Here is an 18,790-nt window from a genome sequence, read left to right as displayed (position 1 = left end):
ATAATTATTGAAAATTTTAAAAACAATTTGCAAAAGATTTGCGACAATTTCGGCTAATACTCGTCGTTTTGATTCAAGTGAACGGAATAAGGAGCTGATTGGAATTAGGCGCGGTCACGGTATCTCAAAAAACGAGTAATCTACCCTTCGCTGGCTTTCTTGTGATCAGAGTTGCTCTCTGTCACTATCAAACCGCTGATTTTGATAGACTGACTGCGATGCAACTCAGCGTGTGCTCTGTTGAGTCAACGTCACTTTTCTTTTCCCATCACAACTAGACTGATTACGATGACGGGTAGTTATCACTGATAGACCATCTTCAAAATTCGTTTAAACGTCAAAATAAACACTTAAAGTGATGAAATTTGACTATGTAGTACAGAATAACAAGTTTTGTACGTTGGTCATTAAACATTTTGCGTTTTGGCTAAAATCGCCAAACTATCAGTTCAGTTGCTATGATAGTGCTCTAGAGTGCGGGTCAGTATCAAGTCGTTGCCGGTCACTATCGTTTTGATATTGATCTGCCTACAGTGATAGTGACGGTGGTGCAAAATCAGTAGTCAACTGACATGACTGTTATTTCGCAGCTCTGCTTGTGATACATTAAAGGATCAAGTGAACATTTTAATCTACATTACCCGTCATAAGTACGGCTTCACAAAAAGTATTGCAACAATATTGCATCACATTGACTCACCTCAATAACTCCAAAACCTTAGGACTTACAAAGATGCTGTCTTCAGCAAAGTTATTCAGAAGCCCAAAAGCAACAACTTTTCTGAAGGCGGCATTTTTATAGGTGTTCTGGTTTTTTGAGATATCGAGGTGAGTCATGGTGATGCAATATTGTTGCAATACTTTTTGTGAGTCCGTACTTATGACGGGTAGTGTATATATAATATATTATATATGCTTCAATTGAACCTGAAAAGTATTTAATACCATTACATTTAACATTTTTAACACAAACTATTAGCAAAGTCATAGTCCAAAAAGCATTGGTTCAAAGTTGAACGTACGTTTTTATTACCACAGATATTGCTATCAAACGCTAGCAGTTATCAAGAAATTGGAGACAGTAACATCGTTAATCAGTCGGTTCGACATCATTTATAGGTGCTCTGTGATAACGGGCACCTATACACGTTTTTTCTCTGAGATCAAACGCGTCAAACATGATATTGTCAAGAACATTAAGTAACAGCTACCCAAGCGAAGTCTGACAGCAAATTTAAAACTAATTTTGTTGTTGTACTATTTCAAATTATGATAACTCAGGTCAGTCTTTGATAAAGTACAACGCTCTGCCGCCTGGAATATCTATATCCTGGTTCTTCCTATTTATGAAAAATGTCGTACCCCGTTATAGATTTTCGTTCATCTGCATCTATTCTCCAATTCGAAACGGAATGCCCGGTGTTCCTTCCAAAAACACCTTACTACCGTGACATCACCTAATTCCAATCGCTTTGTTTGATTCCTAGAAACAAAAAAAAAAGTAATTGGAATTAGGTGATGTCACGGTATTCGTTTTACCACTTCCCATAGACGTCCAGATTTGCCGCTGAACTCGCTGGCCTCGCTTTCTTATATGGAACTGTCCGCATTTCTCCGAATTGCTTGAAGTGAACAAATCGCTGGATTTAAACCAGAATTACAGTTCGGCATACTGAACCGAAGGTGCAAGATGTCTTTCAAATACAGCTGCAGTTCCATGAGGTATAGCTTTCTATTGCAACGATCTCGTGTTATCCGGAGTCCAAGACACAGCTTCGATTCTCCTAAATCTTTCATCTTGGATCTTTGTCAAAACCGCCTGACTATTCCGTCTAGATCGCCTCGCCGGTCAGTTTTCTTTGCAGAAAAGCACCTTTGAGCTACGTTCAGATTATGCTCCACTCCTAGGTACAATGATGAGGTATCAAATTGTTGGGTAGACCAGCGCGGGAGCATAGACATCATACCGTAACGTTGGAAACAGGCTTCGACAACTAACCGTAGCTTGGATTGATCCACTTCTCCGTCAGGTCAGTTCTATACAGTAACGGAACAACAGTACGCAAAATCAGAATAAATGGTCTGAACCACTGCGCCTTAATCCATGCTGCTCTTCAGCGGATCTATCAAGTTACTGAGGGAGCTCCACGACAAGCTCACTGCCTGCTTTGGATAATAAACTACTTACCCGAGATTGAAATACTGATAGGCACTTCAGAATGGGATACTTCTGGGGTTTTACCTAGTGGACACGGCCTCCGCCCAAAACTTCTTCGGCAGCCTGGCATCATCATGAATTTCGCTGTTTCGACCACCGCTTTGAATTGACCAGTGCTTTGAATTACTCGTAAACTTACTTCACTTGGTGCTTGGATACGGAGTACCGCGGGTTCTTCAGGCCACGTCTGGACGCGTATCTAGCCTCAGGTTGGCTTTGGTGTACAGCTGCAGCTGCACGGACCGGATATTGGACCGATCGGCCTTCACACAAGTAACAGACTTGTCATAGAAGAGTCACGGCGGCGGAGGTTTTTGTTGCACAGAAATCACTGTGACTTACTTCTGGCAAGTAAGCATCTATTTGTTGGAGGTAAGTCACAGTGACTTCTGCGCAACAAAAACCTGCACTGCTGTGACTCTTCTGTGACAAGAGTGTTTCTTGGGCACTGGGCAGCCAACAACGCTGCCAGAATATACTCAGTTGACGCACCAGGACGTGGTAGGGCAAATGATAAAGGGTAAACTTTTGTTGCCTTCACACCAAAACTGCGGGGTCCTAATGTTCTTTTTCCGCACGTTTTCACCTCTTCACAGCTCACTAGCGTTTCAACGAAGCTCACTCAGTTCGTTTTGGATTTAAAACTTTCCGTCTGGCTTTAACAACGTCTACCGACTAAGTGCAAGACTTTGGCTCTTTCACAAGGCTTCAAGGTCTATGACCTCGGCCCTTGTGCATTGCCTTGTTCAAGTGCATCCTTCGTAATGGCTACGCCACAAAATACCGACTCCTAACAATCGATTGGACCACACACGTCGAAGTGTACTAGATCCTGCACGTTTGTTTTCTTGCGCAAATACGATACCACTGGACGTATCCATCATCCGCAGCTTCGTGAACAGCAGCATATACATTCCATTCTCTGTCACAATAATATCTCCACATCACATCCGTCGTTTTAAAACAGTGCCGTCATACCAATCTCGCAGATCTTGCTGATGCAAAAAAAAAATTCGTTGGCAACTCCAGAGCCATGAAGACACCGTTGACAATCATCGGACATTCTTCGAGCTCTAGTATGACCATCCCTTTCTCTACAATAAGTGCCTAAACTTTAGGCTTGGGTGCTTGGAAACCAGCTCGCATAGCGGCCTGGCTTGATGCAATTAGAACATACTCTATTCTTCTTCTCTATTTTCGAATGTTTGGACTTTGATTTCGTATGAAGAGCTCCTTCGCCAGCAATTGAAGTCTCTAAAAGCCATTTTACGTCTAAAATCAAAATGATTTTTGTGTTTAGCACGTCAGCCGTGAAATTGATACCGGATGCCTGTAGTCTCATAATCATCGGATTGTATGCTCCAGAAGTCCTTTGAGCATCAAGGAAGCAAGCTACTGATCGTTGAGTTCGAATCCTATTTCACTTAAATCGTTCGCCGCTGTTACAAGCTTCAAGAACGCTATCTTGTTCAGGAGTCCAAACCTTTTGATATGCCTTCTTTATTAACACGCTTGCTGTCTCACAAGCTTCCTTAAATGTCTTCGCGGTATTGACTAAGAATTGAAAGTTAGCACAAACGTGCGCTTGCTCGTCTCTAGATACAATTCTTGGTTTTCAGTATGTTTCACTGCACTCCACGTCGTTCCGTATATGGGGATCATCTTCATTGCAAAAGATTAACAAGAGGCATAAGGGCCTGTCCATAAACTACGTAGACTCTTAAGGGGGACGGGGGGTCTGGCCAAAGTCTACGCTCATACATACAAATTTCGAAAATTGTGTATGAACAAAAGTCTACGAGGGGGGAGGGGGGGTCTGAGATGGCCGAAAAAAAGTCTACGTAGTTTATGGACAGCGCCTAATTGTGATGCCTTCCAATTTCTCCATGGTCCATGGTATACTCAATGCGTTCTGGAACGATCACACCAGCACCGCTGGTCATATACAAACTCCACGTGTAGTTGCGCCATCTGCCGATTCCTGTACTAGTCTTACCGCCTTTAAAACTTGAATCCTCTGAAGAACCAAACATATTTGTCTTGCCCTCTAGGGATTCCTTGGCAGTTCCTTCAGGGTTTCTTCCGTGATCATCTACTGAGATTCTATCAGGAGCTCCTCCCGGGATTTCCTCAGGAATTTCTCCCGAGGCCTCCACAAATTCCTTCCGGGAATCATCCAGAAATTTCATCCAAATATTCCTCCAGGAGTCTATTCAGTGATTTCTCTAGAAGTTTTATTCTGTAATTATTTTGGGAGTTTCTTTTGGGATTCCTCCAGGTGCACATTCTGAAATCCCGGTGCCGGGTGCTTTTTTCCAGGAGTTTTTTCACGATTTCCTTCTTTAAAAGCTTCACTAGGTATTTCTTCCAGGATTTCACCAGAAGTTTTCTTCAGGAATGCTTCAGGGATTGCCTTCGAGATTCCTTCAGGAATTCCATCCGGGATTTCCCCGGATTGCTCCCGGAAGTCCTTCCGGGATTCCATCCCAAATTCCTTCCTTCTGGATTTTTTTTATTCATCCAGGAAATCCGTCCAGGATTCCGCCAAGAACTTATTTCGGGGGTCTTCCAAAACATCCTGCACACGGTTTCTCCAAGAATCTCTTCAAAGATTTCTCGAGGAACTCCTTCTGGAAATCCTCAAGGAACTCCTTCCGGGCGTCCCCGACGAACTCTTTCCGGGATTCCTCTAGAAACTCTATCCGGGATTCCTCCAGGAACTCTTTCAGGATTTCTCCAGGAACTCCTTCCGAGATTCCTTTAGGAGTTTCCTCTGAAATTCCTGCAGATCATTTAGGAATTTCTCCAGAAGTTCATTCTAGATTTTTTTCATATGTTCCGAATAGAAGTTCTCCAGGAGTATATTACGGAATTTCTCGGCTAGTTCTGTTTTATGCGCAACAGAAGATGCGTTTGTAATTCTTCCAAGAGTTCCTTATAAAATAATGGAACACTTTCAACGAATTCTTAAGACATAACTCCAGCAGTTTTGTAGGAAATTCTTCCAGGAGTTTCTTCTTGGTTTCCTCCATTTTTTCTTTCTCGCATTGATGATAATTTTTCAGGATTTCATTCTAAGAATCCCAGAAAACAAAAACTTCTGCAGACATTCCATAAGGAACTGGAGGAAGCCTAAATGAAACTCCAAGAGAAATCTTCAAGAAAAGGGATTCCTGGAGAAATCTAAAAAAAAATCTGGAGAAAACTCGAAAAGAATTTCTGGAGGATTCCCAGAGCTCCTGAAATATCAGCTTTGTGCAGGATTTAGTTTCGTCGAAGCTCGATGATTGTTGTCGTATTTAAAAAAGGTATTGTCGGGATCCCTACAGGAACTTCTTCCGGGATTCTTCTCAGAATTTCTTCTGGGATACTTCCACGAACTTTTTCCGGAACACTTCCTGGAGCATCTTCCGGGATTCCTCTAGGAACACCTTCCGTGACTCTTTAAGGAACTCTCCGGAATTCCTCCAGTTACTTCTTCTTGAATTCTTCCAGAAACTCTTCCAGGACTTCTCCAAGGAGCTACTTCCGCGATTCCTCTAGGAGTTTCTTCTGAAATTCCTGCAGACCATTTTGAACTATCTCAATAAGTTCATTCAGGAAATCCCCAAGAAATGTATAACGGAATTCCTTCGCGAGTTTTATTTTATGGAATTCTTTATGCGATTTAACAGAAATTTCGTATGAAATTCTTCCATGAGCTCTTTACGGAATTGAGGGATTCTTTTGTAGGCAATTCTTCCAGGAGCTCCCCCAGGATTGCCTCCAGTTGTTCCTTCTGGGAATCCCAGAAAAAAAAAACTTCTGCAAGAATTTCAAAAAGGAACTGGAGGAACCTCAGAAGGGATTCCCGGAGGAATCTCAAAAATAAATATTGGAGAAATCTCGAAAAGAATTTCTGGAGGATTCCCGGAACTCCTAGAGGAACAGCTTCGTGCAGCATTTAGTTTTGTCGATGCTCGATGATTGTTGTCATATTTAAAAACGGTATTGCCGGGATACCTTCAGGAACTGCTTACGGATTTCCTCCAGGAATTCCTTCAGGGATTTTTCAGGAATTCGCTAGATCCTTTTGGTATTTCTCGAGAAGTTTATTCTGGAATTATTTCATATGTTACTATTGGAAATTCTTCAGGAGTTTATTACGGAATACCTCTGCAAGTTCCGCATGGAATTCTACCATGAGTTCCTTATAAAATTGTGGAATTTCTTCAGCAGTTTTGTAGGGATTTTTTAAGGCATTCATTACAGTTTATCAGAAATTTCTTTTAGGAAACCCAGGAAAAAACTTCTTCAGACCAAAAGGAGAAGGAGGAATCTCAAAAGAAACTCCAAGAAAAGTCTCGATAAGAATTCCTGGAGAAATCTCGAAAAGTATTCCTGGAGGATTCCCGGAGCTTCTGGAGGATCAGCTTTGTCGATGTTCGATGATTGTTGTCATATTAAAAAAAAAGGTACTGTCACGTATTTCCATTTGTAATTTCCTTAACAACTGTGAAATTAAAACAAAATAAATCGTCTAATTGAAATCTGAAACAAATTGATTAATAATTCCTTACACACTATAAGTTGTGTCACATTATATTTAGATAGACTTAACAAATTAAAAAGCTTTTGTTAAATATTAGCTAGGTCTAGGCAGCAACAAGCCATCAACAAATCTACAACATTCAGAACGCATAGCAGATAGAAGCGATAAACACGAAACAGTAGCAAACTATAGGCTAATGGTTGGCCGATGCATGATGATGAGTGAAGCTGAACTTTTCCTTCATGAAAATGAGAGTAGCTACAACAGAAAGACGAACAACGTGGTGATGAACGTGATGACTACAAACTATCTAATGTACGTATACTGTTCGGAATGCTAGTAAAGTGCGTGACAGATGTTTGATTAGAGAGACCCCGTGTAAAAACGCGGATGGGTGTTGTGTGATATAAATATACAACAGGTTGTTGGTTACATCTCCGCAATTGCTAATCGGAAGATGCTAATTAGAGTGACAACATGAAGTGGCTACGACGACGATGGAGGCAGACATACGCAAATGTACTATACTACAGAGAGAGAGAGACAGACACGGTTCTTTTGTTGAGCAATTTGCAACTTTCAGGTGAGAAGATGTGATTTCCCTAGCTTTGCTAGTGGATTGATGCGATGAGGATAAGCTATATGCGATGAATGTGTGATGAGTCGATAGATGTGTGTAATTGGTGTTTGAATTTTCCGAAGTTGAAAGGTTATTGAATAATGAATGAGAATATGAGGCTCCGGAACAAACGTGTCCAACACTTCAGGATCAACGTGATCGTTCCTTCGATTTTATGAGGGGTGAGCTTTGTGGATGGCTGGTATATTAGCGGTGCTCGAAGGTTGAGTGGTGGTGTACTTGGAAACGTGATGATCATACAAAATACCAGCTGAAGCATTACAACGAGAACATAAAAACAGCAAAAACAGAAAGGGCCAAATTTGTAAAACTTGACAACTAAACCAAACGACAGAAAATTAGAGAAAACAAGAGCAAAACATTGAGTGCATACCGTGAACAACGAAACTAGGCAACAGAAACAATAGAAATTAATATTAAGAAAAAAACGGCAAAAACCTACTCGATCTCTTCGATTGTAGGGGCGAATCTTCGCGATCGGTACCCAAATCGCCACTGTTAGACAGTCCACCAGCCAAACGGCGGCCCACGGTCGAGCGCAGGTCCGAGTGCAATGTGTCGCCAGGCACCAGTAGTTCTGTGTTTGATTTTTTGAGAGGTGTTTTTCAATCAATATACGTATGAAATGATGATGGGTATCACGCCAATGATGCACGATTGGAGTATTTGTGGAATTTTGAGATTGTTTTTCCGGTTTACGATTTGAGTAAACGATTTTGCACCAAAGTATCCAAAAAAGAAACCAAAAAACAAAAGGAAAGAAAAAGGGGAATGATCAGATTAGGAGCAACTTGGTAACGCTTAAAATTAAATGATGTTTGAATGATTGAATGAGACATGATGGAAGAGTACGAATATCAGAAAACCATCTCCAGAAACGCCAGAATTAGTCACTTCGCGAGACCAAGAAACCATCCAGCAGTTGACCAAAAGTGTTTCCACTCAAGTGTTAACCCCGACCTTGTGTGTTCGTGTTTTCATGTGTGTAAAAAAGATTGATGATCGAAAAAAATGGAACTCTAGGAAACTGCACTTTTGCTGCTTGTGATATAGCTATGTAGGTATGCCGATATATAGAGTGCGCGCGAAGGAGAAATATGACGCAGCAACCAACGTACAGTTTATAACTTGGGGCGGCAATTGAAACTCTCCACCTAAGGTAGGTACGTTCGTTGTTGTCGGAACAAACAGTAATGAATCGAGGCGAAAGGAGATTTTAATTGCACTACAATAAAAAAATAACGCTAAACACACTCGCTGATGGGCGTCGATCGCGAAAACGGGGGCTCATGCACGAAAAGGAATTTATAAATCAACCAATCAATATCAATCTTTGGTCAAGTGTAAACAATACGGTCCGCTCTGGTGAGCGGATATAAAACCAATCACGAAACGATATGAAAGCAGAAATGACAATATTCATGGGTCAACATCTGATCATTTTCTAGTTCTATTTAAGCACAGATTTTATTTTATGTGTAGATTATGATCCGTATCAATACAAAACAACTTTAAATGAGCGAAAGATTTGATATCAGAACCACTCAAAAATAGTGGAAAAGGACTAAGATGACATTACGTTACGGTAAACTACAGAAAATGTCTGTCAAGCTATTTGAGAACCTCAATTGCCACAGCTGCAAAGGTGTGGGTATTCAGCATAATCATGCTGAGAGTGATGGGTTCGATTCTCAGTCGATCCAGGATGTTTTCGTAAAGGAAGTTTCCATGACTTATTTGGGCATAGAGTATCTTCGTGCCCGTCAGACGATATGCACATGCAAAATGGTCAGTGACAGAGGAAGCTTTCAGTTAATAACTCTGGAATTGCTCATAAAATACTGCCGAGTAGTACACTCAGCGAAAAAATCTAGCGAAATTCATCGAAATACCTTATGAAAATTTGCTATAAGTAATTCTTATGGATGGCATAAGAATACCTTATGAAAATTTATCGTGCTTGCTATGACAAATTTCATAAGATAGACTTATGAAAATAACAAAAAAATCTTTAAATGATGCAGATTGGATTCGATTCATGAACGTCGGGATCACCGAGCCCGTGTGTTATCCACACGGCTACCAACGCTTGAGAATACCATGTTGCTAAACATGAATAAAAGCCAAGCTGTGAGACGATTTTACGTCATAGAGTGACCTTATGAAATTCATCCGAATCATTATGAATTACTTTAAGGCCGTTGCATAAGTTGGGCCTTATGGAAATCTTAAGGTTATTTGGCTGAGTGTAGGGTTTCTTCCAGTGAGGATGTCACTAAGAAGGCGGAGGTCTGTCGAGCTTAAAATTTTTTCTTTATTTTATTAACTGTCCTTTGCACTCTTATTCGTTCCTAATCAAACGACTTTGGTAAAAATGATTTCTAAAGAAACCTGATAAACATTTTCCACCAGGAACAACGTTGAGAAAAAATTGGAATCCCAGAGGGGATGTCGTCAAAAAAATCCTGTAGATGACCCGAACGCATCCCCGAAAGAATCATGGATGAATCCCTGAAGGGATCTATGAAAGAATTCAGGAGAAATCCCTAAAGGAATCATGAAAGATATCGTGAAAGGAACCCCAGAATCAATCGTGAAAGGCATTAATGAGGGATTTCCTGGAGAAATTTCGAAAGAAACCCCTGAAGTAATTTCGGATAAAATCCAACGAAGTATTTCTTATCTTGAGGAAACCCAGGAGAAATTCAGAAAGGTAATCTGGTTAATATTCACAAAATAAAAGATTTAGAAAAGAAAAAAAGATTTGGAGGAATTCCTAAAGGAATCTCAAAAACAGTCTAAACGAATGCCAGGAAGAATCCATGAAGGAAACCCAGGAAAAAATCCTTGAAAAAATCCCGGGAGAAAATCGTGAAGGAATCCCTAGAGGAATATCTGAGAGTATCTTGGAAAAATCCCTGAATGAGTGTAAAAATTAATCACTGAAAGAATCCCGGGAGAAAACCGGAAATAAATTTCGGGAGATGTCAAAGAAGGAAGTTCAAAACGAATCCCTTGAGGAATCATAGGAGAAGTTTATTAGGGAGACCCAAGGGAAATCCATAGAGGATTTCCGGGAGAAAAAAAAACCGAAAGGAATCCCTAAAATAACTAGAATTATTTTGAACACGTCTATATAACTTCGAAGTTAAAACTATGGTTAAGATATCAGGGAAACAAATTTATTTCAAAATTAGAAAAAAGTGGGCTTCGTGGCCGTGCATTAAGCCTCGGAGTGTGGGTTCGATTCCCGCTTCAGATGGTGAGAATTTTACGTCAAACGGAAAATGCTCTACTGGACCATTGGGTGTTTCGTGTGTTGTCCGTTGTCTCATGTGATCCTTCAGTCTGTACAACCTCTGGTTGAAGACGGTGTAGTGGATTTATATATCGTGTCCATATGTAATCTTTGCAACAGCACTTGCACCATCAAGTGAGAAAGTTCTGAAGCGAATTGTCCACCATATACGAAGCATGGATCTCATGAACTATTTCTTCGAAAACTGTACGTTAACATATTGTGTAATTCTCAACATACTAAATTCAGGAGTACTGTCCTATAAATATAAATATGGCGCAGGAGGACGGATATGGTTTAATATGTATCTGTAATTTTGCATAATTTCTCTGTACAAACAGCATGTCCGATATCTTGAAAACTCTTTCAAGACCTCGACAGGAAACAAATAAATCCGACAGCAAATGACCTCGAGAAATATTTAAGGAGTTTGCCAGCACTTCTTTTGAATACCTTTATCAGTGTTTCCCTAAGTATTTTAGTAGACGATATGTCAAGTGGTCAAGCAAGAGATCTTAATAGGAGCTTGCTCATGATTAAAAAAAAGTTCTACAGATCTGCACATAACTTTTCCAGGAAAACTACAATAACCTTGTACTCGTCTTGGAAAAAGATCTACAAGTAATTCGTCACGATGTCCACCACAAACAAATATGGCAGGAATTTCGCAGAAGTCGTAGAAGGCATTATCCTGAAGTTTCCAAGAATAACATTAGTAAGAAAATATTGCAGATTGTACTACCCATCTATGAGCTACCGAGTAAAGAAAAAACACATCAGTACCATAATCGTATGGATGCAGCTAAATTGTTGTAATAAATTGTCACACAAACATACATTAATTTACGCCAAAATAAAGATTGCATTCATATAAATTTGCAGATGTGCGAATCCCCCGGCCCACTGAAGGTAATCGGAAGACAGTGTCTAAAGTGCATGACATTTGAAAAATAATTCCTCTCCAGCTTTGACATACATGTACACAACAGAGATGTGTGTAGATGTTAATCTAATTTCACCCGAAGAAGATTTGAATTATGAAAAAGAAGCTAATTATGTGCGATAGTGGATTCCAGTTCAGCCTTGAGGTCGAAGATGGTCAAGTGGCTCCGTAAATAGCGTGGGAGGCTAGCGAATTGGGAGTCGTGGTTTCGATTCCCACTGGATCGCGTAGATTTGTTCTCGCAAATTAAATCAATTTGTTAATCGAACATGTGTGTCTGTTGTGACATTAAATTTCAACATATAAATAGTCGTTCAAAGCCTTATGAAAAAATCGGTTAAGGCTCCAATAGATACACTTCAGAGCTAAAACAAAACCATCAGACCAAGTTCCACTTTTAATATACGCTCCTATATCTATAAAAAAAAAAACAGGAAGCGCTCATATAGAGCACTTCTCTTACCGAATTAGAATCGCATGCAAGGTTAATCAGTTCCATTCATGATGATGATAAACCTACGGAAGCTATTTCGGTATCACCAACTCGTCATCCAAAACGCGAATTTCACACTTAGATGGTTTTCGGAAATTTGGCGATTTTCTGCGTCATGATTTTGACGTCCATTTTATTTGATAATTTCCTGCGCTATTAGGTAAGCAGCTCTGCTAACCAAATGCCAATTTGCGAGGAAATTTATTAATGATCCATCACAGCTATTAAGGCGCAAAGTCATGATACAATGTATCTGTGGTTTAGTACATATCTCGTTGAAACAATCAATAAAGTTTTATGTCATCGTTTACTACAATAAATAACCATCACTAGCATGTGTCGTGTAAATTCGGTGCATTGCGCTAAATTTACTAGAACGTCACGGACTGAAAAAATAGCATGCAATAATTTCCATGAACTTGAACATTTTCTACCATCAGCAAGCACGCTAGATATGCACCCCGTGACGAATCGTTCTTCCGTCATGAAATTTAGTTTAGCAGGCCTTTTCCTGTTTGGAGTTTAAAATGGCATCGCTGTTCGTCACCATGATCGTCCTATCGTTTTGACAATCAGAAGCCCGATAAAAATGATAAGACACAAGCCAGACCCGACCCAAGCTGCATCGATTTAACAACGTCGTTGCATATGGAAAAGTTTTTGAACATCCCATCCAAAGTTATTTCGCAGGGAGTTGAACTGTGGAACAGATAAATTTTCACTTTTGTTCTGAATAACACCCATCAGACAGTTTATTTCCGTTGGAATCTGTTATTCAGAGCACCACGTTATTCATGCTGTTTATGGATGGAAATCGATTCGGTGGAAAAATGACATCGAAAGTTTTTGAACTGTACAACTCAATTAATCACCCATCAGGGCGATTCGAAGAAACGGACGACGTGACCGGATGTCGATCGGGGCTAGTCGAATTTCCTTTTTGACTACAGGCTACAGATACAGCCTCGTCTATCCATGGTGATGGCATTTCACCCCCACTTGAATTTGCAAAGTTCTCTTTTCTACATAAACGATAAATATGTATGGCCTTTTGACGCAAATCATTTAGCCTCGATTTCCGCGGCTAGACTGCACTGGAAATCGGTACGTCACACTAGGATTTGATTCTTCTGGATATGGAAATCAATCTGTCGAACGATTCTGGAAGTTTCGCCTTCATGTCAACCGTTCCGGCACGTCGTGTCGTCCCTTTGAAGGGGGTCGATTTCACAAAGCAGTTTTGCCATCTATCCATCTCCCGCCGTAGGAAAGCATGTAAATTTTGACACCCATCCAGTATGGTGATGTAAATGGTAAGCGAATGCAAAAATTAGCGAATTGCTAATGGTCACAAGAATCAGGGTCACCCGGGAATGGCTTTATGTGGTTCGAGAAGAAATCGACAGCTCTCGGACAACTTCGAGATGCTTCTGGAGAAGTTGCTGTTGAATTGGTAATGTGAAAATGCAGTTATATGTTAATGCACTTAAGACATTTTCGACATAGAGTCTGGAAATTTGTTTCCTAGAATAAAAAAAATAGTTTCTGTCTAATATGTATAGTGTAATCTAGTCTAGCCTTCACATACACAACAATTACTTAAAGAATTCTGAAAAACGGTAAAATCGGCTTCTTCTATCATTTTTCTTACCGTTATCAATGCTTGCAGCACATCGTAGATACATTACAAACATTGAAGCGGTCAGGTAAATAACATCCTTAAAATGATGTAAAACATTCAGTAAAAATGTCGGGACTTTCAAGGGCGCACGCCCTTGCGAGCCCCAGAGTCCTGCCTTTGCAACCAATAAAAACGAAGATTGTAATTTATCAAGCAGTTGCTGGACTGCGTTTGAAAAGCACTGATATTGGGTAGTATGAATGAAAAGTAGTAAATCTGAGTATTTTGGTTGTAAATACTACTTGTACAACATAGCCGTATAAATTTCGAACATATACTATAAACAATACATTCAGTATCAATAAAAGTAGTATTTACTACGAGTTCTGAGTAGTAAGCCGCACAGGTGGCTGCTAGTGCAACCTAAAATTCTCTGAAGATGGCTTGCTGCTCTATCTAGAATTTCTTGAAATCTTTCCGGTATTCCGCCTTGAATTTCTATTACATTTTGTTTCGTAAGTTGTTTTTCGGTTTTAATGGAACTCTTCACGCAATGTCTCCCAGGGGTCTTTTTTTAAATTTCTCAAAAGATTTCTTTTCTAAGGGTTTGCAGAAGTTCTTTTTTGATCTTTACAGGAGTTTCTCTCCAGATTTCATCCGGGGGTTCCTCCCACGATTTCTGCAGGGATTACTCACGGGGTTTTTGCAGAAATATTTCTCATAGTTTCTCGCGTGGTTGCTTCCGGAGATCCTTCCCTAAAGTTCCTTTAAGGTTTTCATTTAGTGATTTTTAGTTTTCCAACAATTTCTCTTACGAAACTTCTGTCTTTCTAGGAATTTCTTTTGGCAAATTTTCTAAGATTTCTATTGCAGCTGCACACGTAAATCATCCAATAGTTTTTTTTTCTGAGTTTCTCGAGCGAATTTGCCACGATTTCTTTAAATATTTCTCCGAGAATTACTTGCATGGATTTAAGGAACAGACTTGCCGACATTGGTACCTATTCACCTACTCCAGCGCACAAATCTCTTCGTAAACAAAACCAGCGCAACTGATCTTCTCATTTTAAGCTTATTACGAGTGAGCAAGAATGTAATAATGAAATGCACTGTTGTTTGAAGCCTGCTTTTTGAGATTTGTGCGTCTGAAGTTCTGATGCACTGTTGAAGCGGGATTTCAAGACGTTTGTCTTTAAAAGGTTTCAAAGGTAATCTCAGGAAAACTTTCTCGAATAACTCCGGTAAAGTCATTAGAGTAACCCATAAGCAAGGAAACACCCAGAGGAATTAAAAAAAATGGAAGAGATGCCTGTTAATTTTGGAAAATCTCAGCAGAATCAATTAACAAAATCCTGAAAGAACTACGATAAAAATCTGGTAGAAATTCCGGGAAGAACTTTTGGGCAAACCCTTGCAAAACACAGAAGAAAGCAAGAAAAATCGCTAAAGATGAATACCCGAAGAAACTTTTGGAAAATTCTACGACAGTTTTTAGGAAATATCCTGGGAAAATCTTCTGTAGAATTGCCGAAATGAACTGTGTGAGAAATCTCATGACAATTTCTAGGTGAGAACGCAAGAGGAAGTCCGGCAGAAATCCTGCGCGAGACTCTGGGAGCAATATCTGCGAAGCCTCTGGAAGAAATACTGCAGAAAATCCGTGAAAAATATCAGGATAAAGTCTGGAAGGAATATTGATCAGAATCTTGAAACATGAGAAGGAATTCCTAAAAGAATAGCTGAAATATTGGGAAAATGCCGGTAGGCATTCAAAGAGGTATGTGAATTCTTGACGGAATACAGTTATCTGGGATTCCTTTCATTCTACTATTAATACCAACAATGTAGTAAACTATGTGGATTTTAAAAGTTGTAAAGTTAACGTTCATGAAACGTGTGGTTTTTTTCTACTTTCGAACATAAGCTGTGTTAAGCAGAAATGTCAAAACAAATCTTGTCCGCGTAATACCGATGATTCTTACAAAAAGCTTTTGCTTCTGCAAAAAAAAAGCTGCCGATTCCACCGGAAGCAAGCTTAAGGCGAAACTGGATCCATTTCCTCATTTTTTGGTTTTTGATTTTTTAACAAAGCAATATTTTAAAAATCGGTTTTCGTGCACATGTAGAGTATGAATCAAGGTATCTCCTGATTTTTTTTCGTGGTGAAAATGTTTTTCGTTTTTGCAGAAACCATTTTTAAACAAAATTTCACAAAAAAATGGTTTCTGCAAAAACGGAAAACATTTTCACCACCAAAAAAATTCAGGAGATACCTTGATCCATACTCTACATGTGCACGAAAACCGATTTTGAAAATATTGCTTTGTTATTTAATGAAAAATCAAAAACCATAAACATGAGGAAATGCTTCCAGTTTCGCCTTACCCCAGAATTATGTAATCTGCATAACTGTGTGGCAAGCATGACGAATCCACAAAGATGTTGGAAAATTCCAGGTGGAAGCAGATAAATCTGAGAGTCTGAGAGTATAAATAATCATCCAAAAGCTCCTGCTCAAAGATTTCTTCAGCTGTTCTATCATGGATCTTTTCGGATATTCCTCCAAAGATTCTTCTTGGAAGTTCTTTCAGGGTTTCTCACAACATTCCTTACATAATTCCACCCGGATTTTCTCCTGGAACTGCTGTTCAAATTCCTTCCGGAGTTTTATCTGGATTTCTGTAAGAATTTTTCCAAAGTTTCTCTCAAAGTTCCTTACAGAATTTACGAGTACAAAAATTTTCGCAGGAAGTCATAATGCATTAGCCCGGAGTTATTCCCTGGATTTGTCAGAAGTTTCTGCAGAGATTTCTCCTAGGGCAGCTTCCAGGAGTATTCCCAGAATCGCTTTAATAATTCGTCAGAGTTTCTCCCGTGATTTCTGAATAAGTTCCTCCAGGTACATTTGCTGGGCTGCAAAACTTTGAGACGATAAGGAGATCGTCTGACATAGCTCTGGTCTCTAAATCATGCTTCCACAGGTCAATCGATGACAAAGACTGCCAGCTAAGAGTTGCGTGCCTAGCAGATATTGCATCCTGGACACTATTGTCCTTCTGATTTCAGATAAATTCAGGAGGTACGTCCCGAGAGTCTGTTCACCGAGGAGGTGCGGCTCCTCCACCGGAAGCTATACCTAAGGTGGCAGCCCCACCACGGAGGATAGGGGTCCTTAGGCCAACAACCTACTACTTTCGAAACCCAAAAAAAAGTTACAAAAACTCCGAGAAGAACTCTTGGGGAAATCCCTGGAGGCAAACCGGAAGGAATCGAAGATAATCATTACAGAAGAATCATGGGAGACGCTTTTAATGAAATTCTGCGAGAACCTTTAAGAAATCTCCCGGGATATACTCCTGTAGAATTTCGGTATAAACCGTGAAAGGAATCCCACGAAAGTTTCTTGGAGAAAGCGTAGGAGGAAGTCCGGAAGAAATTCCTCCCAGAATTTCATCCAGGGGTTGTCTCAGAACCACTCAAATAGTTTATCGTGGGTTTATTTTCGGAATTCCACGGTTTTTCTTGGAGTGCCTTCTGGGACTTCTTCAAGATGTTTTAACGGGGTTTCCCACAGTGTTTCTCCTGAATTTCTAGTCGAGTTTTTCAAGGAGTTTCTCCTGGATTTTCTTCCAGAATTTCTCCCATGATTCCTACCAAAATTCCAATCGAAATTTTCTGGGACTTTCCCACAATACTTCTCCAAGAGTATCTTCACAAGTTCCTCTTGGGTATTCTGCAGGATTTTTAAATTCTCATGTAGTTTGTCCAAGGAATTCTTCTACAGAGCTCTTAGAGGAGATCCTCCTGAATTCTACTAGAGATTTTCCCTTGATTGCTCCCATAGTTACTTTCGGAACATACTGCAATTCCTCCCGCGATTTCTCCTGCAGAATCTTTCAAGATCCATCCTCTAGAGTTCCTCCCGAGATTTTTCACAGTGAATTTTCTTATAATTTCTCCCGGAGTAAGTCGCGGAATATCACTTAAGAAATGGCGAGAGTTTTCAAAAAGAAGCGTTGGTGAAATCTCGCAAAAAAAAAACTCCGTAAGAAGTCTGGTGAAGAACTTTTGGAGAAAACGTAGAAAAAAACTCCTGGAGGAAACCTGGAATTAATCTCGAGAATCGCTAAAAGATATCCCGGAAAGTACTATGTGAGCGATTTCAGGAAAACCTCTGGATGAGATTCCGATAGAAACTGACAGAAACCCTAAATAATACCCTCCAAGAAAAATAACTAGACGAATCCAAGGAGAAACGCTGGGAAAAATCTCGGGAGGAATTAAAAAAAAACTCCAAGAGAAAACCCGAGAAGAATTGCGAGTGGAAGTCGGGAGAAAATTCTGTAAGAATTTTAAGGATTAAAAAGCAGTGGGATTTCAGCAATTCAGGGTGTAATTCTAAATGGAATTTCCCAAGACAAATTTTGGATACTCAGGAATGATCTCTGGACGGCAAGCGAGATTTTTTGGTAGTGTTGTACTTTTTACAACGGCGCGCGTCCTGAAGGGTTAAAATCACAGGTTTCGTTAAAATCACAGTTTTCCAGCATAGATCGAAATATCTAGGCTTACAATGGTGTCAACTAATCTCAATTTAAATTAGGAAACTTCCTTTGTGATTTCCGAACTTTCGTTCAGTTTCGAGGTTTTTATCGGAGTCCCAACAACACTACGACCCTAATCGCTAACAGACACAAAGTCCATTAGACCGAACCATCTACCGAAAAACTGAACAAACGTCACTCATCTGATTGCAAAACACCTAAACAGGTTGAACATCGATTGCATTCCATTACGATTTTCCTCACCTATCGTTGAATTTCTTAGAAAGCGCATGAAGCGTTCCCTTATCGCTTTGTTCAAGATATTTATTTTGTATCGTGATTTTGCGTAGCTCACCAGCAGCGAGCACATGCAACCGACAGCTGGCTGCAATTATTGTCAGTAATTGTGACTCACACCGAAGTGGTTCAGATATCAATAACAACAACAACAACAAAAACGACTACGACACCGATACCACGACGGCCCTTATCAGCGAGTGTG

At 39.9% G+C, this 18,790-nt stretch overlaps 1 protein-coding gene across 4 annotated transcripts in view; it reads right to left on the bottom strand.

The window, feature by feature from the left end:
* The window catches only part of LOC109621239 (NPC intracellular cholesterol transporter 1), a 150,693-nt gene that overhangs the window by 24,857 nt on the left and 107,046 nt on the right, over nucleotides 1-18,790 (bottom strand). For 3 of the 4 annotated variants that reach the window (XM_062849921.1, XM_062849922.1, XM_062849924.1), the window contains exon 6: nucleotides 7,832-7,966. The exons of the other annotated variant lie outside the window; for it this stretch is intronic. In XM_062849921.1, the coding sequence (XP_062705905.1) occupies nucleotides 7,832-7,966 (135 nt within the window). The remainder of the gene's footprint in view (nucleotides 1-7,831; nucleotides 7,967-18,790) is intronic. 4 annotated transcript variants of the gene reach the window in all.

Source organism: Aedes albopictus, chromosome 2 (genome assembly GCF_035046485.1).
Source record: "Aedes albopictus strain Foshan chromosome 2, AalbF5, whole genome shotgun sequence".
Classification (NCBI taxonomy): domain Eukaryota; kingdom Metazoa; phylum Arthropoda; class Insecta; order Diptera; family Culicidae; genus Aedes; species Aedes albopictus.
The sequence above is the reverse complement of the archived record's forward strand: the minus strand, read 5'-3'. Positions and strand labels throughout refer to the sequence as shown.